Source organism: Schistocerca piceifrons, chromosome X (genome assembly GCF_021461385.2).
Source record: "Schistocerca piceifrons isolate TAMUIC-IGC-003096 chromosome X, iqSchPice1.1, whole genome shotgun sequence".
Lineage (NCBI taxonomy): Eukaryota > Metazoa > Arthropoda > Insecta > Orthoptera > Acrididae > Schistocerca > Schistocerca piceifrons.
In genome coordinates, this window is record NC_060149.1 from 386283942 (window position 1) to 386301893 (window position 17952).

A 17952-nucleotide genomic window follows, 5' to 3' on the forward strand; every position below is an offset into this window, starting at 1 on the left:
ATTGCCATGAACTAATGCATACACAAATTGTCATAGTGGTTAGCATCAGTGGTTGGCATGTTGCAGGTTGCCAGTTCAAACCTGACCACTTGCAATTATTTGTTGTTTAGTACTTATCATTTCTAGAATGTTTCTCAGATGTCTTATGTTTGCATATTTGGAAATATTCACTGTTTATATGAATAGATGTACTCTGCATCCAGGAGTTCAATTCAGCGCTGGCTCTTTGTAATAAGTGTGGTTTCAGTCCTAAGTGTTATACTTCATTGATGGCCCTGCCTTTGGATTTGCTCGTGACTGCAGTTAGAATGTGGCATTTTTTGACACTGCATCATTCCTAAGACCCATATACTCAGGAGATAATTGGATTCTCAAAACAGCAGAAAGTCAGCTACAACATCAGGCACCCATCATCTTTTTCTGTAGAAGCTGGCCAAGATGTGATGAAATAGCTGAATAGATTTGATTGACTCACCAAATATATGTTGAGCAGGTTGAATGCTGTGCATGTTCCTTCTTTTCCTCTTTGCTGAATTTTTGGCCTCACATTAGTGTTTGTCCTCTCTTTAAACACCAGCTCTTTTCTAGAAATTTATGCTATCTTGCAATGACAGTAAATTCTGTGAAGCCAGTCAGGCCATTTAGTGGTCCATCACTAATGTATCTGGTGACCCAGATTTGTGATCAATCTATTTGTAGACTGCCACAACTTTTCATGGAACTCTTGGACAGTCTGTTTAAAATAGTCTTTCAGCACTGGGGCATGAGTTATTTCTTGTAATTCCCTAGTTAGGTACTCATATGGGAGATGAAAGGTGAGCTTTGGCACTCTACCTCAATGGACTTGAAGCAGACATATGTGTGTGTCTGCTGTATTTCCCCACACTATGGACACATATTTTAGCACTGTCTGGATCAGTGCTACATATAGCATTATCCAACAGTGTGTGATGAGAGTACTGGGGATTTAAATTCTGAAAAACTCTGTTTTTGTGGGCATTTGCCTCAAATATCTCAGGGGGCAGCTGGCATGAGTTGTCTCTTGCTCTAAATGGCCCTCTGGGGGATGCAGCTTCCATTTTCTGTAGTGTTAGGTCAGTGAGACACCTGATACCCTTGTCAACTCCAACATTATCAGGATCTGGGACAGTGTCAAGACAATCTTGTGGACTCTTTGTAAACCATTCCCATTGTACATGGCGGAGCTGCCTTTGGTGGTGAGGTTTGCTTGACATTGATATCCACCTCAAATATCACCATAAGATGATCAGCCATTAGAGGAACTCTTCTCATGGTTACTATGTGGCATCCAACTGCCCTCAGTAGTGTAGTGTCCAGCACATTTGCTTGGCTGCCATTGTATGGATATAGCATGAATTCATAATGCCCAAGGCCAGTCCCATTGTTCTGCCTAACTACACACAGTAGATGTCATCCACTATTATTAGTCACCCTCAAATGCCATTCTGAGTTATTAGCATTGAAGTCTCCTACAACAAAAGTTTGCTGCTAACAGACATCAATGCTGCAACTTCAGCTGAATCTAGGAGACCTCTTAGTGGCCAATGTGCTGCTAGAAAGGTGACTGTGCCTGGTCATGTTTTTACTGTGACTTCAGTGACCTCAGCTGTAGCAAGTTGCAGCATCTGGACTTACTTTATAGTTAACAATACACTATTGGTTTGTTGTCTAGAAATGGACAACAGGCCCTCAATTGTACTGCCGTACTACACAATACTATTTTTGTTAACAACTTATCATCAATTATTACAGTGGTTTTGTTTTTACATGATATATCTACTTTACATGACCCACCTCTTGTCAAGCCCCTGAAGGGGGCCAATACCCATCCCTAACTACATGGAAATGGTTGGGGTTCTACCACCTAACAGAAACTGCTGCCCCATTTAACAAGTAAGATTTATTCACTCAACCAATAACAAGCAAATATAAATACTAAACCACAGTTCCCACCACCAAGAGCACCTTTACAAATAATACTTCGTCTGTATTTTCAGAAGGTTAGGAAGAGGCAAACTATCTACTTGATCACAATTCCTTAGACCTCACCCTATCCCTAGATTTAGCTAGGTGGGGAAGTCTACCAGCACTAACTTTCTTTGCCTCTATACCCTTCCTAGTCACAATCAATTTCATATCCAATCCAGAGGAGAATGGACTGAGAGACAGGCTTGCCGAGTCCTCTCTGACAGAAAACATAATTAGGATGGAGTCTCAACTGTTTGCTGCCTGTGTGCTTCTCAGCACACATGGCTTTTATCTCCTATCTTTTGCCACATTCCAGCATTTGCCTTTGATACAATATGATGTTTGTGGGCAATTTTAATGTATATGGCAGTACCTTCACCAGCAGTAGGCCTCACTCATACAAATACACCAAGCTTGAGGTGAGATTTCAGTAACATGCCCCTGTGACTGTCTGCCCTATTACAAGCATAATCTGTTAGCACTACCATTGCTGTCCAGAAAACATTCAGCATCACCTTTCCTGATGATGATTGGGTCTTCCTGATTTTTAGCTATGGCGAATCTACATGTTTCCACTGCTTGCTTTGCTCCTTTGTCTCAGGGTCATAATTACACACCCAGCAATCATCCATCATGATTAGGCGGAAGTAACATTATTTGACCTGATACAGCTGCAACATTTCCACTGCAGGTTAAGTTTGCAGGACATCTTGAATAGATGGGTAGTTGTGAATTGTAACTGGCAGTAACCTACGTCATGTACAAAATGTCATGCAAAGGTGCTGAAAACTGATCTGTGACTTATTTTCACTTTTTCCACTATCACCATAATTATGGTATACTGCTGTTTGAGCAATGGATCCTCCACACCTCTTGTGATTCTCAGTTCTTCACACAGAGTTGATCCACCATTTCCTTCTTCATCAATCACATTGTAAGCATCTGTACCACCTAACCAGTGTGTCATATAATAGTGCTGTACTGCCATAAATTTCCACCAAATCAGTATGGATTGTTGCAGTGTTCTTCTCCTTCAAATGCAGAAACGAATTACCACAGGATACTCCACTTTATCAATGGGCTGTATCAATTTGTTTTGGCTCCTCTAGCGGCATGCTATGGCACTGTGGCACAGTGATTTCAGTGTGTATCAGTACTGTAGACATGTGCCTATGAACAAATAAACAAATTTTGTGAGGAGTGTCCAGACTCACTGCTGCATGGTGCTAATTTTTATTTCCTTCACTTTCACTACACATCTGTTTTGGGTAAATTGCCGTAATCAAGTGACCTGGAGTACAATGTGGGCGATATTATTTTCATTATACATTTTTATGTTATATTAGAACATTGAGCATGAGTTCCTACTTATGTGTCTAGATGTACTGAGGTACATATAACATTGTGAGCAACTGTATTTTGACTGTCATTTTATATTTGCTGAATTAAGGTAGTAATTTGTTATGACAGCTATGATGCCATATGCTTACAAAGTATAAGCACTGTTATACAGATGACATACACGTTACTTGGTTTTGTGTATAGCTATAGTAGTCCATGTTTATTGTGACTTAGATGCTATTAATCTAGGGGTTTTTATTTGATACATATGCTTTTGTTAACTTATATTTTCGATACTTTTTCTTAAATTATGACATTCTAGTATGTATTGTATTGATGCCCTGACATGGAATATGCATAAAAAATTATTCTGTAACTTTATTTTCTGAAGGTGATAACTGAATCTGTATGACTGCATCCCATGAAGTTTGATGACATGAATATAATGATGACCAGTAGAAAGTATACACTCCAGTATACAGTCGATAAAGACCTTCTCTTATAAAATCTTGGTGTGAGGCAAATAGAACACTAATAAACATACAGAAAACTAAGCATGGACTTCCACACAAGAAAGAATGTTACCCCTTGTTATGCAGATATACAAATTGGTAGAGACAGCATTGTTATAGTCTTCCTGTAGTTATTTTGTTTGCTAATAATGGGTGAAATCTAGCCAGATACCAGATATTTCAACATTCGCCATTATAACAAATTTGTTGGTTAAATACATTCTTGCAAAACCTAGTAGTGCAAGAAAGTTGACCTTGGTAATTGTATTTGTGCAGTGAAATTTAGTTCACTTGACTTGTGTCTTGTAGAATCTTGTAGATTATCTCCGTGTGGTATATTGGCTATGTTTTGTCTGAGAGTATGTTAATTCATGCTTGACTGCAAAAAGGTGATGGTTTTACATTCCTGTATGATGCTAATTACACAAAAAATAGTTACAGATGTTAATTTCATTTTTAAACTTCATTTTATTCTTCTGTTACTATCAGCTAGTTGGTATAAGCATATTCATTAATAACAACACAAATTAACAAAGAGCTTGATGCATCCACCTTTCATGTTAACACGCAAAAGAAAGGGCCATGTGACTCTGCTCCCAGATACATGAAGGGCTGTGATATACGCAAGTCCAAAGAGGATAATGCACTAAACTGATTATCGAAATTACATTTACAGAAGATTCAAACTGTATTTTGTATTCTGTTTTATATGTCACTTCTTCATATTTTAAAGTGAAATAAATAACATTATTGATAGTGATCACTGATATAGTCAACATACTGTATATAAGACTTAAATTAACAAACAAATTTAATTAACATTTTAATTAAAGGTGTTTTACTGTTTTTATATTGACAAGATAGTTTATTAGGGTTTAACTGTGATGACAAAACAAAGAATTAATATATTTCCAGAGAAATGTCTTCTATACTGTGAAGTCCTACACTTCAAATATCACAAGGTGCGCTACTCTGAGTATCATGTGCTATTATATGTAACAAAATGAGCTCTACTGATCAGGTCTATTACAGTAGGACAACAAATTCAATGGACTATTCATCAGTAATACAGTTAAGTGGAAAACGCATACATAGGTATTATCAAAAGAGCTTAGCAAAACGTGTTTCCTCCTAAGATCCATAAGAGATATTACCAACACAGATATTCTGAAACTTGTCACCATCCATGACTTAAGATTATCGTGAGCTATGCCCTGATTGTTGCGCAATAGACTTATAAAATTTTCACATCACCGAAATAGGTTATGAGAACAATAGCATGAAGAAATCCAAATGCTGTATACCACTATTCTAGTTATTTAAAATCCTGCCACTACCACATATTTATATACTATAGTTAATATAGTTTACAGTGTAGCGTTTAGAATCCTCAAAAAAATCTAAATCATCACCTCCATGACACTAGAAACCAAATGCAATTGCAAATTACAACACTCAACACAAAACTTCATTCAAATTGGGTTACATGTATGAGAATAAAAATTTAGTTATCCCTGAGCAGACATCAAGTCAGCCAAATGTCAATGCAAAATTCGTCTGTAATAAAGTCACTGTTTCCATTCTGTTACTGAATTTCTGGAAACAGAATAGTAATTTTCCAAATATTTTAAATTTTTCTCAATATGTATTCCAAGTTCTTTCCTAATCACGCAACTGTGATCTTTCATATCTTTTTTTAATCATCAGTCTTCTGACTGCTTTTGATGTGGCCCTCCATAAAGTCCTCTCTTGCACTAATCTCTTCATTGCAAAGTAGCACTTGCACATTATTTCCTCAATTATTTGTTGGATGTATTCCAGTCTCTGTCTTCCCCTAACGATTTTAGCCTCTACAGCTCCCTCTTGTATCATAGAAGTTACTTGTTGCTGTCTTAACACATATCCTATCTTCCTGTCCCTTCTTCTTGTCAGTGTTTTCCATGTGTTTCTTTCTCCACTTATTCTTCACAGATCTTCCTCCTCCCTTATCTTATCAGTCCACCTAACTTCAGCATCTTTCTATAGCACCACATCACAAATTCTTTGATTCACTTCTTTTTCTGTTTTCTCACTGTCATACTGTGCTCCAAATGCAGAGTCTCACAAATGTCTTCTTAAATATGTCTGATACTAGTAGACTTCTTTTGGTATGCTAAATCCTCTTTGCCTAAGCTAGTCTTCTAACTTTATTGCTAATCTCATTTCTGCTACTCTCAATTATTTTTTTCTTTCTCATATTTACACTCAGTCCATATTGTGTACTCATTAGACTGTTCATGCCACTCCACAGGTCATGTAGATGTTCTTCACTTTCACTGAGGATAGCAATGTCACCAGTGAATCTTGTCACTGATATCCTTTCACCCTGAATTTTAATCCCACTCTTGAACCCTTCTTTTATTGCCATCATTGCTTATTCAGTGTATAAACTGAATGACAAAGGTGACAGACTTCATCCTGTCTTACACCCTTTTTAATCCAAACACTTCATTCTTGGTCTCCATTTCTTACTATGTTCTTGTGCATATTGTGTATTATCCACGTTTCCCTATAGCTTATATTTCTCAGAATTTTGAAGATTTTGCACCATTTTACAATGTTGAATGCCTTTTCTACATCAACAAATTCTATTAATGTGTCTTGATTTTTCTTTAAGCCTTGCACCCATTATCACGTGCAACATCAGAACTACCTCCCTGGTGCCTATAGCTTTGCTAAAGCCAAACTGCCATCTAAGAAATCCTCTATTTTCTTTCCCATTCTTCTTTATATTATTCTTGTCAGCAACTTGGATGCATGAGCTGTCAAGCTGATTGTGCAATACTTCTCACACTTATGTGACCTTGCTATCTTTGGGATTGTGTGGATGATATTTTTCCACAGATATAAGGGTATGTCTGCAACCTCATAAATTCTACTGACCACCTTCAGTTTGGATGCCACTTCCATCAATGATTCTAGAAATTATGAAGGAGTGTTATTTATGTTTTCTGCCTTATTTAAAACCTGACTAATACTGAATTCCCTATGTTGTTCAAACTGACCCCCATTTCTTCTTCTATCATGTCATCAGCCAAGTCCTCCCCACCACAGAGGCCTTTAATGCACTCTTTCCTCCTATCCTCTCCCTTCTCTGTATTTAACAGTGGAAGTCCAAATGCACAAGTAACATTTTATCAGAGATTTGTTTTTACTTTTCTATATGCTGAATCAGTCCTTCTAACAACCATTTCTTTTTTAATTTCATCCTATTTTTCCTGTATCTATTTTGCCTTAGTTTACCTGCACTTCTTATTTATTTCATTTTTGATCATCTTACATCGCTGTAGCTCTGTCTTCCCCTGAATATTTTTGTACTTCCTCCTTTCATTGATCAGCTGGTGTATTTCTTCTGTTGCTCAAGGTTTGTTCACTGTTACCTGCCATGTACCTATATACATCTGACCAACTTCTATTATTGCCCTTTACATATATGTCTATCCGTATTCATCTGAAGTTGGATTATTACTTGTTATTAAAACTGATACATTGTCAGTAATATTTTTCCTGTATAGTTCCATTTGTTATTAAGATCAGAAAATTTTGTTATTGCATGTTTTATGTTTTACTGGTGTGTATGCAATATACTGATACAGCAGATATTACTTGTATAAATATTAATTGTATGAATAACTCTACTAGTTGGATCCATGAGAAAAATAAAAAAGTGAAATGAAATATACAATAACTTTTGCAAGAAATAAAATTAAGATATACAGCTTAAATGTTTCTTAGAAATTTGCTATTGGAACATTGTTTTTATATTATTAAAGAATGACTTGAAGCCAGTCTGTTTGGTATTTTCTAACACTCTGTTGTTAAATTATTTATGGAATACTTCACTATAGTGTCGTACCTTCACACTCTGTAATACTTAGTTACAGTGTGAGTGTACTCAGCCATTTTTAGCTCACTTTATTTGCAGGTGGATCAGGAAAGGAGATGATTAGTAATGGTACAAGGTACCTTCTGCTATGCACCATATGACTTGCAGAGTATTTATGTTGATATAATTAAAATGATAATATCTGTCCCCTCTACTTTGCAATCATCCATTCAACAAAAACTGCCTAAATTTTAATAAGACAAATCATAGTTATTCTCTCTCAGCACAGGTTAGCATAGCTCATAAAAGAACTTTATAAAATTATACTTCATGACTGTTAAAATTGTAATGTTCATCCATTCTTCCATAAGTCACCTAACATCACTGCATTATATTCATGTATTCCATGTCATATGTACAAAATTTATAGAAATGTGATCTAAAGGACAAATAAAAATGAAATGAAATTTTCTTCCATTAGTCTGTCATTGTCCTTGACAGACTTGCCATTTGTTAGAAAATAGTACTATGGTTTAAATACCTTCTTGGGATAAATCCCTCTGAATTGGCTGTGTTTGTGAGAAGGCATGATGATACTCCACTCCTGTTCCTTTGTGACGATATCCACCAATAAAAGGCTTTCTAGTGCATCTATTTTCAATTTCTACAATAACATCTCTGTACTCTTGCTCACCTGCAAGAAGAAAGAAAGCAATTAAGCTAAATATTTGACATAAAACTTTTTATATATATCTGAAGCTCTTAGCTTGGAAAAAAATGTGTTTCTGGTTCATATATCTGCAAAATTTGCACAAATAAGCCATTTTGGACTGGTATCATGCTTATTGGTCGGTATTTTGTTGATTCCTGCATCTCTTCAAACCTGTATTTACAATCTTAAGATATCATCCAGCTTATAGCATTTACCACTATCACTTTTCTTCACTTGTGTTCAGTTTGCAAATGATGCATGGGAGAATTACTCTTATTTAGGTTTTACAAACTAAAATTTCATTGATTTTACCAACATGGCAATTTCATGTCATACATATAGAAGAAAGCAGTACATATCACTAGATAAAACTGAATGCTCCCTGCTATTATTGTCCTGGTGTCTGACTATTTCCCTTTGTTGTTGTTGTTGTGTGTGTGTGTGTGTGTGTGTGTGTGTGTGTGTGTGTGTGTGTGGTCCATATGTATAAACAATGGTTCATGCATTTCACTGTTGAGATCATGAAATAATTTGCCCTATCTTTTACTTCACAACAAAACAATTACACATTAAAATTAGCATTTATCTTATGACAATATTATGAGAAGGATAGATTGCTAATCATCATATAGTGGAGATGTTGGCTTCAGCAGCCAGAGAGAGTGGTCATGTGTGTGTGTGAGTTATATGTATTATCTGCTTCAGAAGTAGGCCTTTTCGCTGAAAACATACTTGTTTAGCAGTCTTTTTGTTGTGCATGTCTGTGACTCAACATGTCCACTATCTTTTTGAGAAACACTACTGAGAAAATTTCGAGAACTGGCGTTTGAAGCTGACTGCCGAAAGGTTCTACTGCTGCCAACATACATTGCAGCTAAGGACCACGAAGACAAGATACAAGAAATTAGGGCTCACATAGAGGCATTTCGACAGTTGTTTTTCTCTCACTCTATTTGCGAGTGGAACAGAGAAGGAAATGGCAAGCAGTGGTGCAGGGTACCCTCCCCCATGCAATGTACTGTGGCTTGCAGAGCATTTATGTAGATGTAGAAGTATTGTCATTATTTCACTCTGGATTTTCCATTGTTTCAATATTTGTTTTATAAAATTTTTGTAAAGTTAATATCCTGTAATGTGAACTGCATGCAGTTTAGAATTACTAAAATAATTGACACTAATTAACTACAGTGTGTTAACTGATGTATTAATGCGCTGCAATGCCAAATTATTTTATCTGTGTATATATCAGGTTCCGCAGGACCACGTACACTAAAACCACTTGGTCAGCGAGTCAGTCAGTAGATGGTTTATAGAATGCTGATTAGAAAATTAATGAACAAAAGAATCAAAGAATTAATAAAACAAAAAATTGTGAGAGACTATATGAATTAATAACACATTACAGAGAAAATTTCTGAACTACTGTGAGGAACTCCTTTACAGAACAGAAGGATTGTGCCACAAGGATACCATTTGATGTGGATTTGAGTACCAAGGTTTATAACTAAATTTTTCAGTTCTACTGGAAGCCTATCAAAAATTAAATGTGCTGATTGGTGCTTACATTACCATACAATGATTACAAAAGGGGTATTCAAGTCCATATTGTTTTTATGTCTGGTGTGTACTGAATGAGGTTAGCAATTTCTTCTGACTGAGTTAATATTGTCAACAATAAATCTTATGATGGAATGGTTGGCTGGTTGGTTGGTTGTTTGGGGGAAGAGACCAAACAGCGAGGTTATCGGTCTCATAGGATTACGGAAGGATGGGGAAGGAAGTCGGCCGTGCCCTTTCAAAGGAACTATCCCGGCATTTGCCTCGAGCGATTTAGGAAAATCACGGAAGACCTAAATCAGGATGGCCGGACGCGGGATTGAACCGTCGTCCTTCCGAATGCGAGTCCAGTGTGCTAACCTCTGCGCCACCTTGCTCGGTATGATGGAATATGTACCTTATGTACAGGACTGGCAGAGTTAGAGTTCCAAGACACCTGTAAAATGACTTACATGAAGTTTACGAATGGACACCACTGATCATTCTGCCTGCCCTTTTCTAGGCTAAGTATATTCTTGGTGAGTGCACCCACAATATAACAGAATATGAGTTAATAGAATGACAGTAAGAACAAGGAACATGTCTTCATGTTTCAGTGTCAGAGACAGTGGCGATTATTATTGTAGTGAAGATAGCAGCAGTCAGTTTCAGAAAAATATCAGAAATGTGATACTTCCAAGAAAGCTTTCTGTTTATCCTCAGACTTAAGAATTTAAAATGGTTGACTTCACTGTCTGCTTTACTACCTCAAGACATTAAAATTTATCTTTTATAAGAGGTCCATGTCAGAAACCATATGCATTGCATTTTGTCACAGTTAAGTGATAACCTATTCTTTGGAAGTCATGTGCTGATGTTACCGACCATTCTGTTAGTAACATCATTAAGGATGCAGTCCACATCTTTCACAATAACACATTGGTCATTTTCAAAAAGAAAAATATTTGAGCCGTCTATCTGGTTAGTAGCAGAGCATTAAAAGGTATCAAGAAAAGCAACTGGGCCAGAACAGAACCCTGTGGCATCCCACACTTTAAATAACCCCAGTCAGATTCAGATTTCTTCTCTGTTTGTCAACACTGAAGGGTAGCTTTCTGCTTTGAACTTTCCATATATAAAGTGAACCACTGTTAAGCTTTTCCCCCCTAATCCATAATTTTCCAATTTAAGTAAAAATATTGTAGGGGCCACACAATCAAATTCCTTTGTTTAATAAAAAAAATAGCTACTGTCCTCAACTTATTGCTTAGCTATACTAGTGCCTCACACACAAAAGAATATGAGGGATATTCAATAAGTAATGCAAGACTTTTTTTCTGAAAGCAGTTTGGTTTAATTCAGGATTCCAGTATGCCACATTATTCCTCACTCTTTCAGCTACAAAACCCTATTTTGCAGCATAATCTCTGTGCAGTGCTTACCCTACCTTACTGTGAGGGCTTGTATGCCCACGTGGTACCACTCTACTGGTTGATGGCAGAGCCAGGGCCTTGCTGCATCAGTGACCTCACCATCATCCATGTACTGCTTTCCATGGAGTCCATTCTTCATTGGGCCAAATGGATAGAAGTCAGAAGGTGTGAGATCCAGGCTGTGGGGTGCATGAGGAAGAACAGTCCAAAGAAGTTTTGTGAGCTACTCTTGGGTGCACTTGCACAGACTTGTGTGAGGTCTTGTATTGTCATGGAGAAAGGGAAGTTCATTTGCATTTTTGTGGTGATGAACATGCTGAAGTCATATCTTCAATTTTCTGAAGGTAGCACAATATACTTCAGAGCTGATGGTTGCACCATGAGAAAGGACATCAAACAGAATACCCCTTCAAAGTCCCAGAAGACTGTCACCATGCCTTTACCAGCTGGGTGTGCAGCTTTGAACTTTTTTCTTCAGAGGATAAGTGGTGTGGTGTCACTCCATGGACTGCTGTTTTGTTTATGGTTCAAAGTGATGAATCCATGTTTCATCATTTGTGACAATGGGTGGTGTGCGTACTGTAAGACCTTCGGTACATACACCATCAGATTATTTGACTTGCCGCTCTAACAAAGTAGGCGAGTGTCAGCAATATGTCTCATGGTCTTATTGTGGCATGTTTATCTTCTGCCGTTAGGTCAGATGATAGAAATGCCACTTGCACGCTTAGAGTAGCAGATTGACGGTGACCAACTTTAAACAGAACTTCATTAATTTTCACACACATTTATTAAAATAATAACAAGCATAAAAATAACTTAACTTGGTTCTGGATGCTATTTACAATTGACAATCTGAAGTTCCTTTGGTCTTAGTACGTTAATCTTATTCTCACATATCTCTGAAACTTGACAAAGTGTCTATACATTTCTCTTCACGGCTATGTACAGGAATATGATAATCTTATTAGGCGCAGACTGAAACTTGACTATAGACTGGTACAGACAAATGCCGGCTGGTACAGACTAATGCAGACTGACGCAGACTAATGCAGACTGATGCAGACTAATGCAGACTGACTAATCGGAGGTCTGTACACTCGTTATAATACCTCGCGCGTTCAGGTATCACTGCGCGAGTGTCATCCGCGAGGAGAAAAGGTTCTATGTTGGCAGCAATCTCATTGGCTGCTTGACATATTAATACACAGATCGGCGGAAGCAGAATTTGGTCCGTCTCTAGGCAGCTCCATCTCGTAGTGCGGAGATGGACGAGCGCTGCGCCTGTGCTGTTGTGCCTAGCGGGGTGCGCTCTAGTGGGAAAGTTGTGTACGTGCTGACTATGCGGAACTATGTACACAACACAATGTTTGACAAAAATTGTCATGACCAGCCATGTAATGTGAAAGCAATTCTGCACAAGATAGTCCTCTATTGTTTTTCATAGTCTTCTATTATATGATCAGAAACACAGTGGGCACACACCTTTGAGTGTCCTAACTGGTAGACAAGTGTGTCATCACCATCAACAGAGACATACAGTTGAGCAGCAAGGTGTCTGACTGTGATGTGTTGATCGTTTCAGATGAGAGTGTCCACACATTCCAACATCACAGAGTCACAGCTGTGTGCGGCCAGCCAGCACCTGGGAGACTGATTAGGTTTGTGCGACCTCATTTAGATGATGACAAATGCCTTACCCAACAACTGACCATACTTTTGTTCACTACCAAGTCTCCATAGACTTTTGCAAACACTTTCGAATATCTGTGATGCTTTGATTTTCTGCCAAAAGAAACTCAATGACAGCTCTCTGCTTGGAATGCACCTCCTTTACAGTGACCATTTTGAAGACGATGTATCACGCCACCACCTGTCAGAACTTAACAAAACTATTGGGGCTGAAGTGTGAATATTCCAGAATATTCCATAACATAGTCTACATTGTTTCAACCATAATTGGCTGAGAAAAAAAAGTGTCACATTATTTACTGAATACCCCTTGTAAATTGCATTTTCAGTGGATACTCCTTTCCTGAAGCCAAACTGCAAATCTGACAGAAAAATTATGGGTACTGAGATATGCTACTACTCTCTTGAAAGTTTCTGTCATGAAAACTTTTGAAAATACTAGTAGCTAAGAAACAGCCTGGTACCTGTCTACATTACCTCTTTTGCTGTCTTTATAAATAGGTTTCAAAAATGGTTCAAATGGCTCTGAGCACTATGGGACTTAACTTCTGAGGTCATCAGTCCCCTAGAACTTAGAACTACTTAAACTTAACTAACCTAAGCACATCACACACATTCATGCCCGAGGCAGGATTCAAACCTGCGACCATAGTGGTCGCACAGTTCCAGACTATAGTGCCTAGAACTGCTCGGCCAATCCGGCAGGCCAAATAGGTTTCACTAACAAGTATTTCAACCTGCCAAGAAACTACCCATAGTGAAAAGTCACATTACACAGATTACTGAGTACAGATCTTGTGTATGGTGCATTGGTCATCATAATCCTCCTTGTTATTTCATCATGCCCACAGAAATCTTAACTCTTCAGTAATTTAATAACTGATTCAGTTTCAGTTTTGCTTGTTTCCTTCATCTGCTATAGTTACTTGGAACATGAGCTTCTGCATATTTATGTGTACCAATAAAATTTCTATTCTACATCTACATCAATACTCCACAAGCCACTTGATGATGTGGGATAGAGAGTACTTCTGATACCATTAACTTCCATGTTCCATTCCAAAATTTTTATTCAAGTTGTTGACTACTGACTGGAAGTGATTACAAAATATCTTGCACAATTCTGGTGGATCACTAACAGTTTCATTTTCACACAAGGGAGATGTGATGTGTTGAGCACCCATATTATGCCCTCATACCTCTTTTACAACTGACCATACAGTTTCAATTTTGTTCTGGGAGCTATCTATTGTCTTCGTGTAATGCCTTGTTTTCATATCTATAAATCTTTTGTTTACTACTTTAGGATATGGCTCTGGCTTGATTCTTTTCATTATTACTATCTGTGAATCATAATTTGACAGGTCATTACTAACTTTTCTCACACGGTGCCCATCAACTAGAGAACAATCTATGAAAATATTATCTGTAATAGTGCTGCTGTTTCCCTGAAATCTTGTTAGGAAGCATACAGTCTGTATATAATTGTGAAATTCAAGTAAATCTATTAATATGATTTTCTCTGGAGAATCAACCAGAAAGTTTATACTGAAATTCTCACTCAAAATTAACTTAATGTCTTTCTTAAGAACCAAGTATAGAACAGTGTCAAGTCTGGAGAGGAAGACCCTGCAGTCTGAACTAGGGAAACAGTAGAGGCCTATAATAACAGTTATTTTCCTTGAAAATTAAAACTATTCTACATAACCTTCAAACATTTGGCATTTACAGTGTTTTGAGGTGTCAGCTCTTTTGAATGAAACAATGTGTTTAGTATTAATGGCCACACCTTCCTTCTGTAACAAAGTCCTTGTGTATATGTCAGATGATGTACAGCCCTTCAAGGGAAGTCTTAGCCTTTCTTCACTATGGAAATGATGCTCTGAGATATAAATAATGTCAGTTTCAAGATCTATTAGTATTTTGCCTACTTTATCTCTAATTTCCCTAATATTTTCATGAAATAAGCTTATTGCACCTTCTGATATGCATTCCTCATTTACTGGACTAAGTTTCAGCATTAAAGGAACCATCCTCATACAGAGATAGCTCCTACATGACTTCATCCTAAAAAGGGCTAGCCCTTCTACACATTATCACTGGATTTGGCCTTGAGTGAGTCCAGATCCACCTACTATACTTATAAGCTTAACCAACTATCCCTTTCCAACCCAGTTCAGTGTAGAGCAGCCTGAGCTATGGAAATTCTGACATGTCACCACCAAAACGTGTGCCTTATCAGCAATCATCAGCACCCTTGCAAATCCCAATATTAATTTGCCTCACAATACAGTCAAGGTGGGTTTGATTGTAAAAGTTTCTGTGTTGGTCCCTAACTATGCTTCAGATTCTTTGCTCGCTAGCTGACACCCAGCGTCTTCATGGGTGCTGTGTGTGGTGGTATACCAGCATTTTGCATGGACGTTATCATCTCACTACATGTGCATAACAGATGGTGATGAGAACTTGCTCTCACTTGTAAGTTTTTTAGTGTTAGTGCTGTATATTGTGGCCTTCATGAACCCAGTGTTTTTGTAGTGTTGGAAACAATAAATGTAGTTCTATAAGGAGCAGCCAAAACAGCAGCAGAAGAAATGCTGCTGTTGCTGTCAGGAGAAAATGCAGGAGCTGGTATGTGACATAAAATGAAGGTGGAACTCAACAGATAGCAGAAACTTGGGGTAGTGTCACCAGTTTCGTGAATCCAGTGAGCCACCCCAATGATCATGATCCAGAAACTCAATGCTGATGTCAGACTGTACTGTGATTTCAAGCACAAAATCAATGCACAATGTGAAACAGATGTTTATCCCATACCATGTCCCAAGAAGTTTCTGGTTAAGTTGACCAACAGTCAAAATTTTTCCAAAATTGACCTCAGAGATGCATACTGGCAGTTGCCATTTGATGTTGAGTCTCCAAGGCTTTTAGTATTAAATAATTCTTTTGGGATGCACCAGTTTAACCATTTTCTGTTTGGGTAGCTTCAGCTCCAGGAATTTTCCAGAGTATTCTTGAGCATTTTATCAGAGACATTTCATGCTGCATCCACTATTTGTACAGCATTTGGGTTACTGTCCCCACAAGAGAAAAGCATTTGCAAAATTTGGAGGCAATTTTTGAGTGACTGTTAGACAACAGACTGTGTTTCAAGCTTGAGAAATGTAGTTTTTTTTGTTCCTAGAGTGCAGTACCTAGGGCATGTGCTATGTGGAGACAGTATTATAACAAGGACAGAGCATATGGCAACAACAGAAAATTTGCCACTTCCTAAGAATATTAGAGAGTTACAATCATTTTTAGAAAAGGTAAGTTACTAAGTGACACTCATTCCACAGGCTGCTAACCTTTGGCATCCATTAAATCAGCTTCACACGAAAGGAGTGAAGTTTCTCTGCTCCACCCCACATTTGGCCATGCTCACTCCACGGTAAGCCTATGACTCTGGACATCGACCTATCTTAATACAGCAATGGCACCATGCTCTCTATTAAAAATTTCAATGGCTCAGAGCACCCACTGCATTCATTTCTAAGACCTTGTCAGCAGCACAGAGAAATTATTCTCAGATTGAGAAAGAGGCACTCACGATCATATATGGAGTAAAAAAACAAATCCATGTTTTCTAGTACAGTACTAAGCTGCACACCTTTAGAGACCATAAGCCACTCATATCAGTATTTGGTCACTCATCCAAGCTCCCAGACAGTGTTTGGCCTCGTATCTGAGTAATAATTTCTGTGGCATTCAGTACCAGCCCACCTCACAGCTCAACAGCTCATGAATCGGACACCTTGTTACCCTTACTGATGGTTCCTGAAACTGACTTTTACAAACAGGAGACAATCTGTTTTGCACTGGACTGGAACCTTCAGGATACCCTCAATGAATTTCCTTTTCCAGCACAGGAAATCACGGCAGTTATGAGCAAGGATCCACTTTTGCACATGGTCATTACAGCAGTCTGCAAAGGATGACTGGAGCATATTTCCATGGGATCAGACCCAGTGCTCTGTACGTGTCCCTGGCTTTGCAATAGACCCAATGTTGTAGGCAGCTTGCTACAGAAGATCGGAATGCTGCATCTTTGTGACTCCAAATTCTTCAGATATTCCATGCATCCTATTTGGAGATGCCATCCTATTATGAGATGCCACATAGAAAGTGCTAGCTCGGCAGCATGTCTATCAGCCAGCAATTAATTCTGTCACTGAGCACACAAAGTGTGCCTGTTCAACATGTGTCCACAACAACGCAACTCCACAGAAGAAATTTTCTCCATGGGCTGTGCAAGACCACCCATGGGGCCAGGTGCACATGGTCTTGGCTGGTCCCTTCTTAGGTGTCATGCGGCTGTTAGCAGTAGACACATCGTCTAATTTTCCAGACGTTGCTAGGTCGTCCTCCATGATGTTGCATGCTATAGTTAGGTCCTTAGCTACCGCTTTCAATATCAAGGGTGCATCACACATCCAGCCCTCAGACAATGGCTGACAGTTTGTGTCAGAGGATTTTGAAATGTCGTACTGCTGAAATGCAGTTCATCACCAGACCATGGAGCCATTCCATTTGGCATCAAATGTAGATGTTGAGTGGTTGGCCAAGACGCTCAGACCACAGCTAATGGAAACAGCCTTGATGGTATCTCGAGAGCTTGCCTTGTCCAGGTTTTGGCTTCTTACCAAGCAACTCCAATCAGTCGGTGCAGTCTGGTTGAGGGGCTGTACAGCTATCAGCCATATGGTCCCTTTAACCTATTCCATCCAGAGCCACCTGCCCTTGGCCTGACAGCCATGCCATTTTATCAGTAAGGTTCTGCTGTCTGGGCATGCACAATTGAGTAAACGTGTGAATGGATGCAAGGTGGACATA

General features: G+C 38.4%; 1 protein-coding gene across 1 annotated transcript in view; it reads right to left on the reverse strand.

The window, feature by feature from the left end:
* The window catches only part of LOC124722372 (IQ and ubiquitin-like domain-containing protein), a 210393-nt gene that overhangs the window by 176670 nt on the left and 15771 nt on the right, over window positions 1-17952 (reverse strand). The window contains exon 2 of the mRNA XM_047247547.1: window positions 8249-8401. Within this exon, the coding sequence (XP_047103503.1) occupies window positions 8249-8401 (153 nt within the window). The remainder of the gene's footprint in view (window positions 1-8248; window positions 8402-17952) is intronic.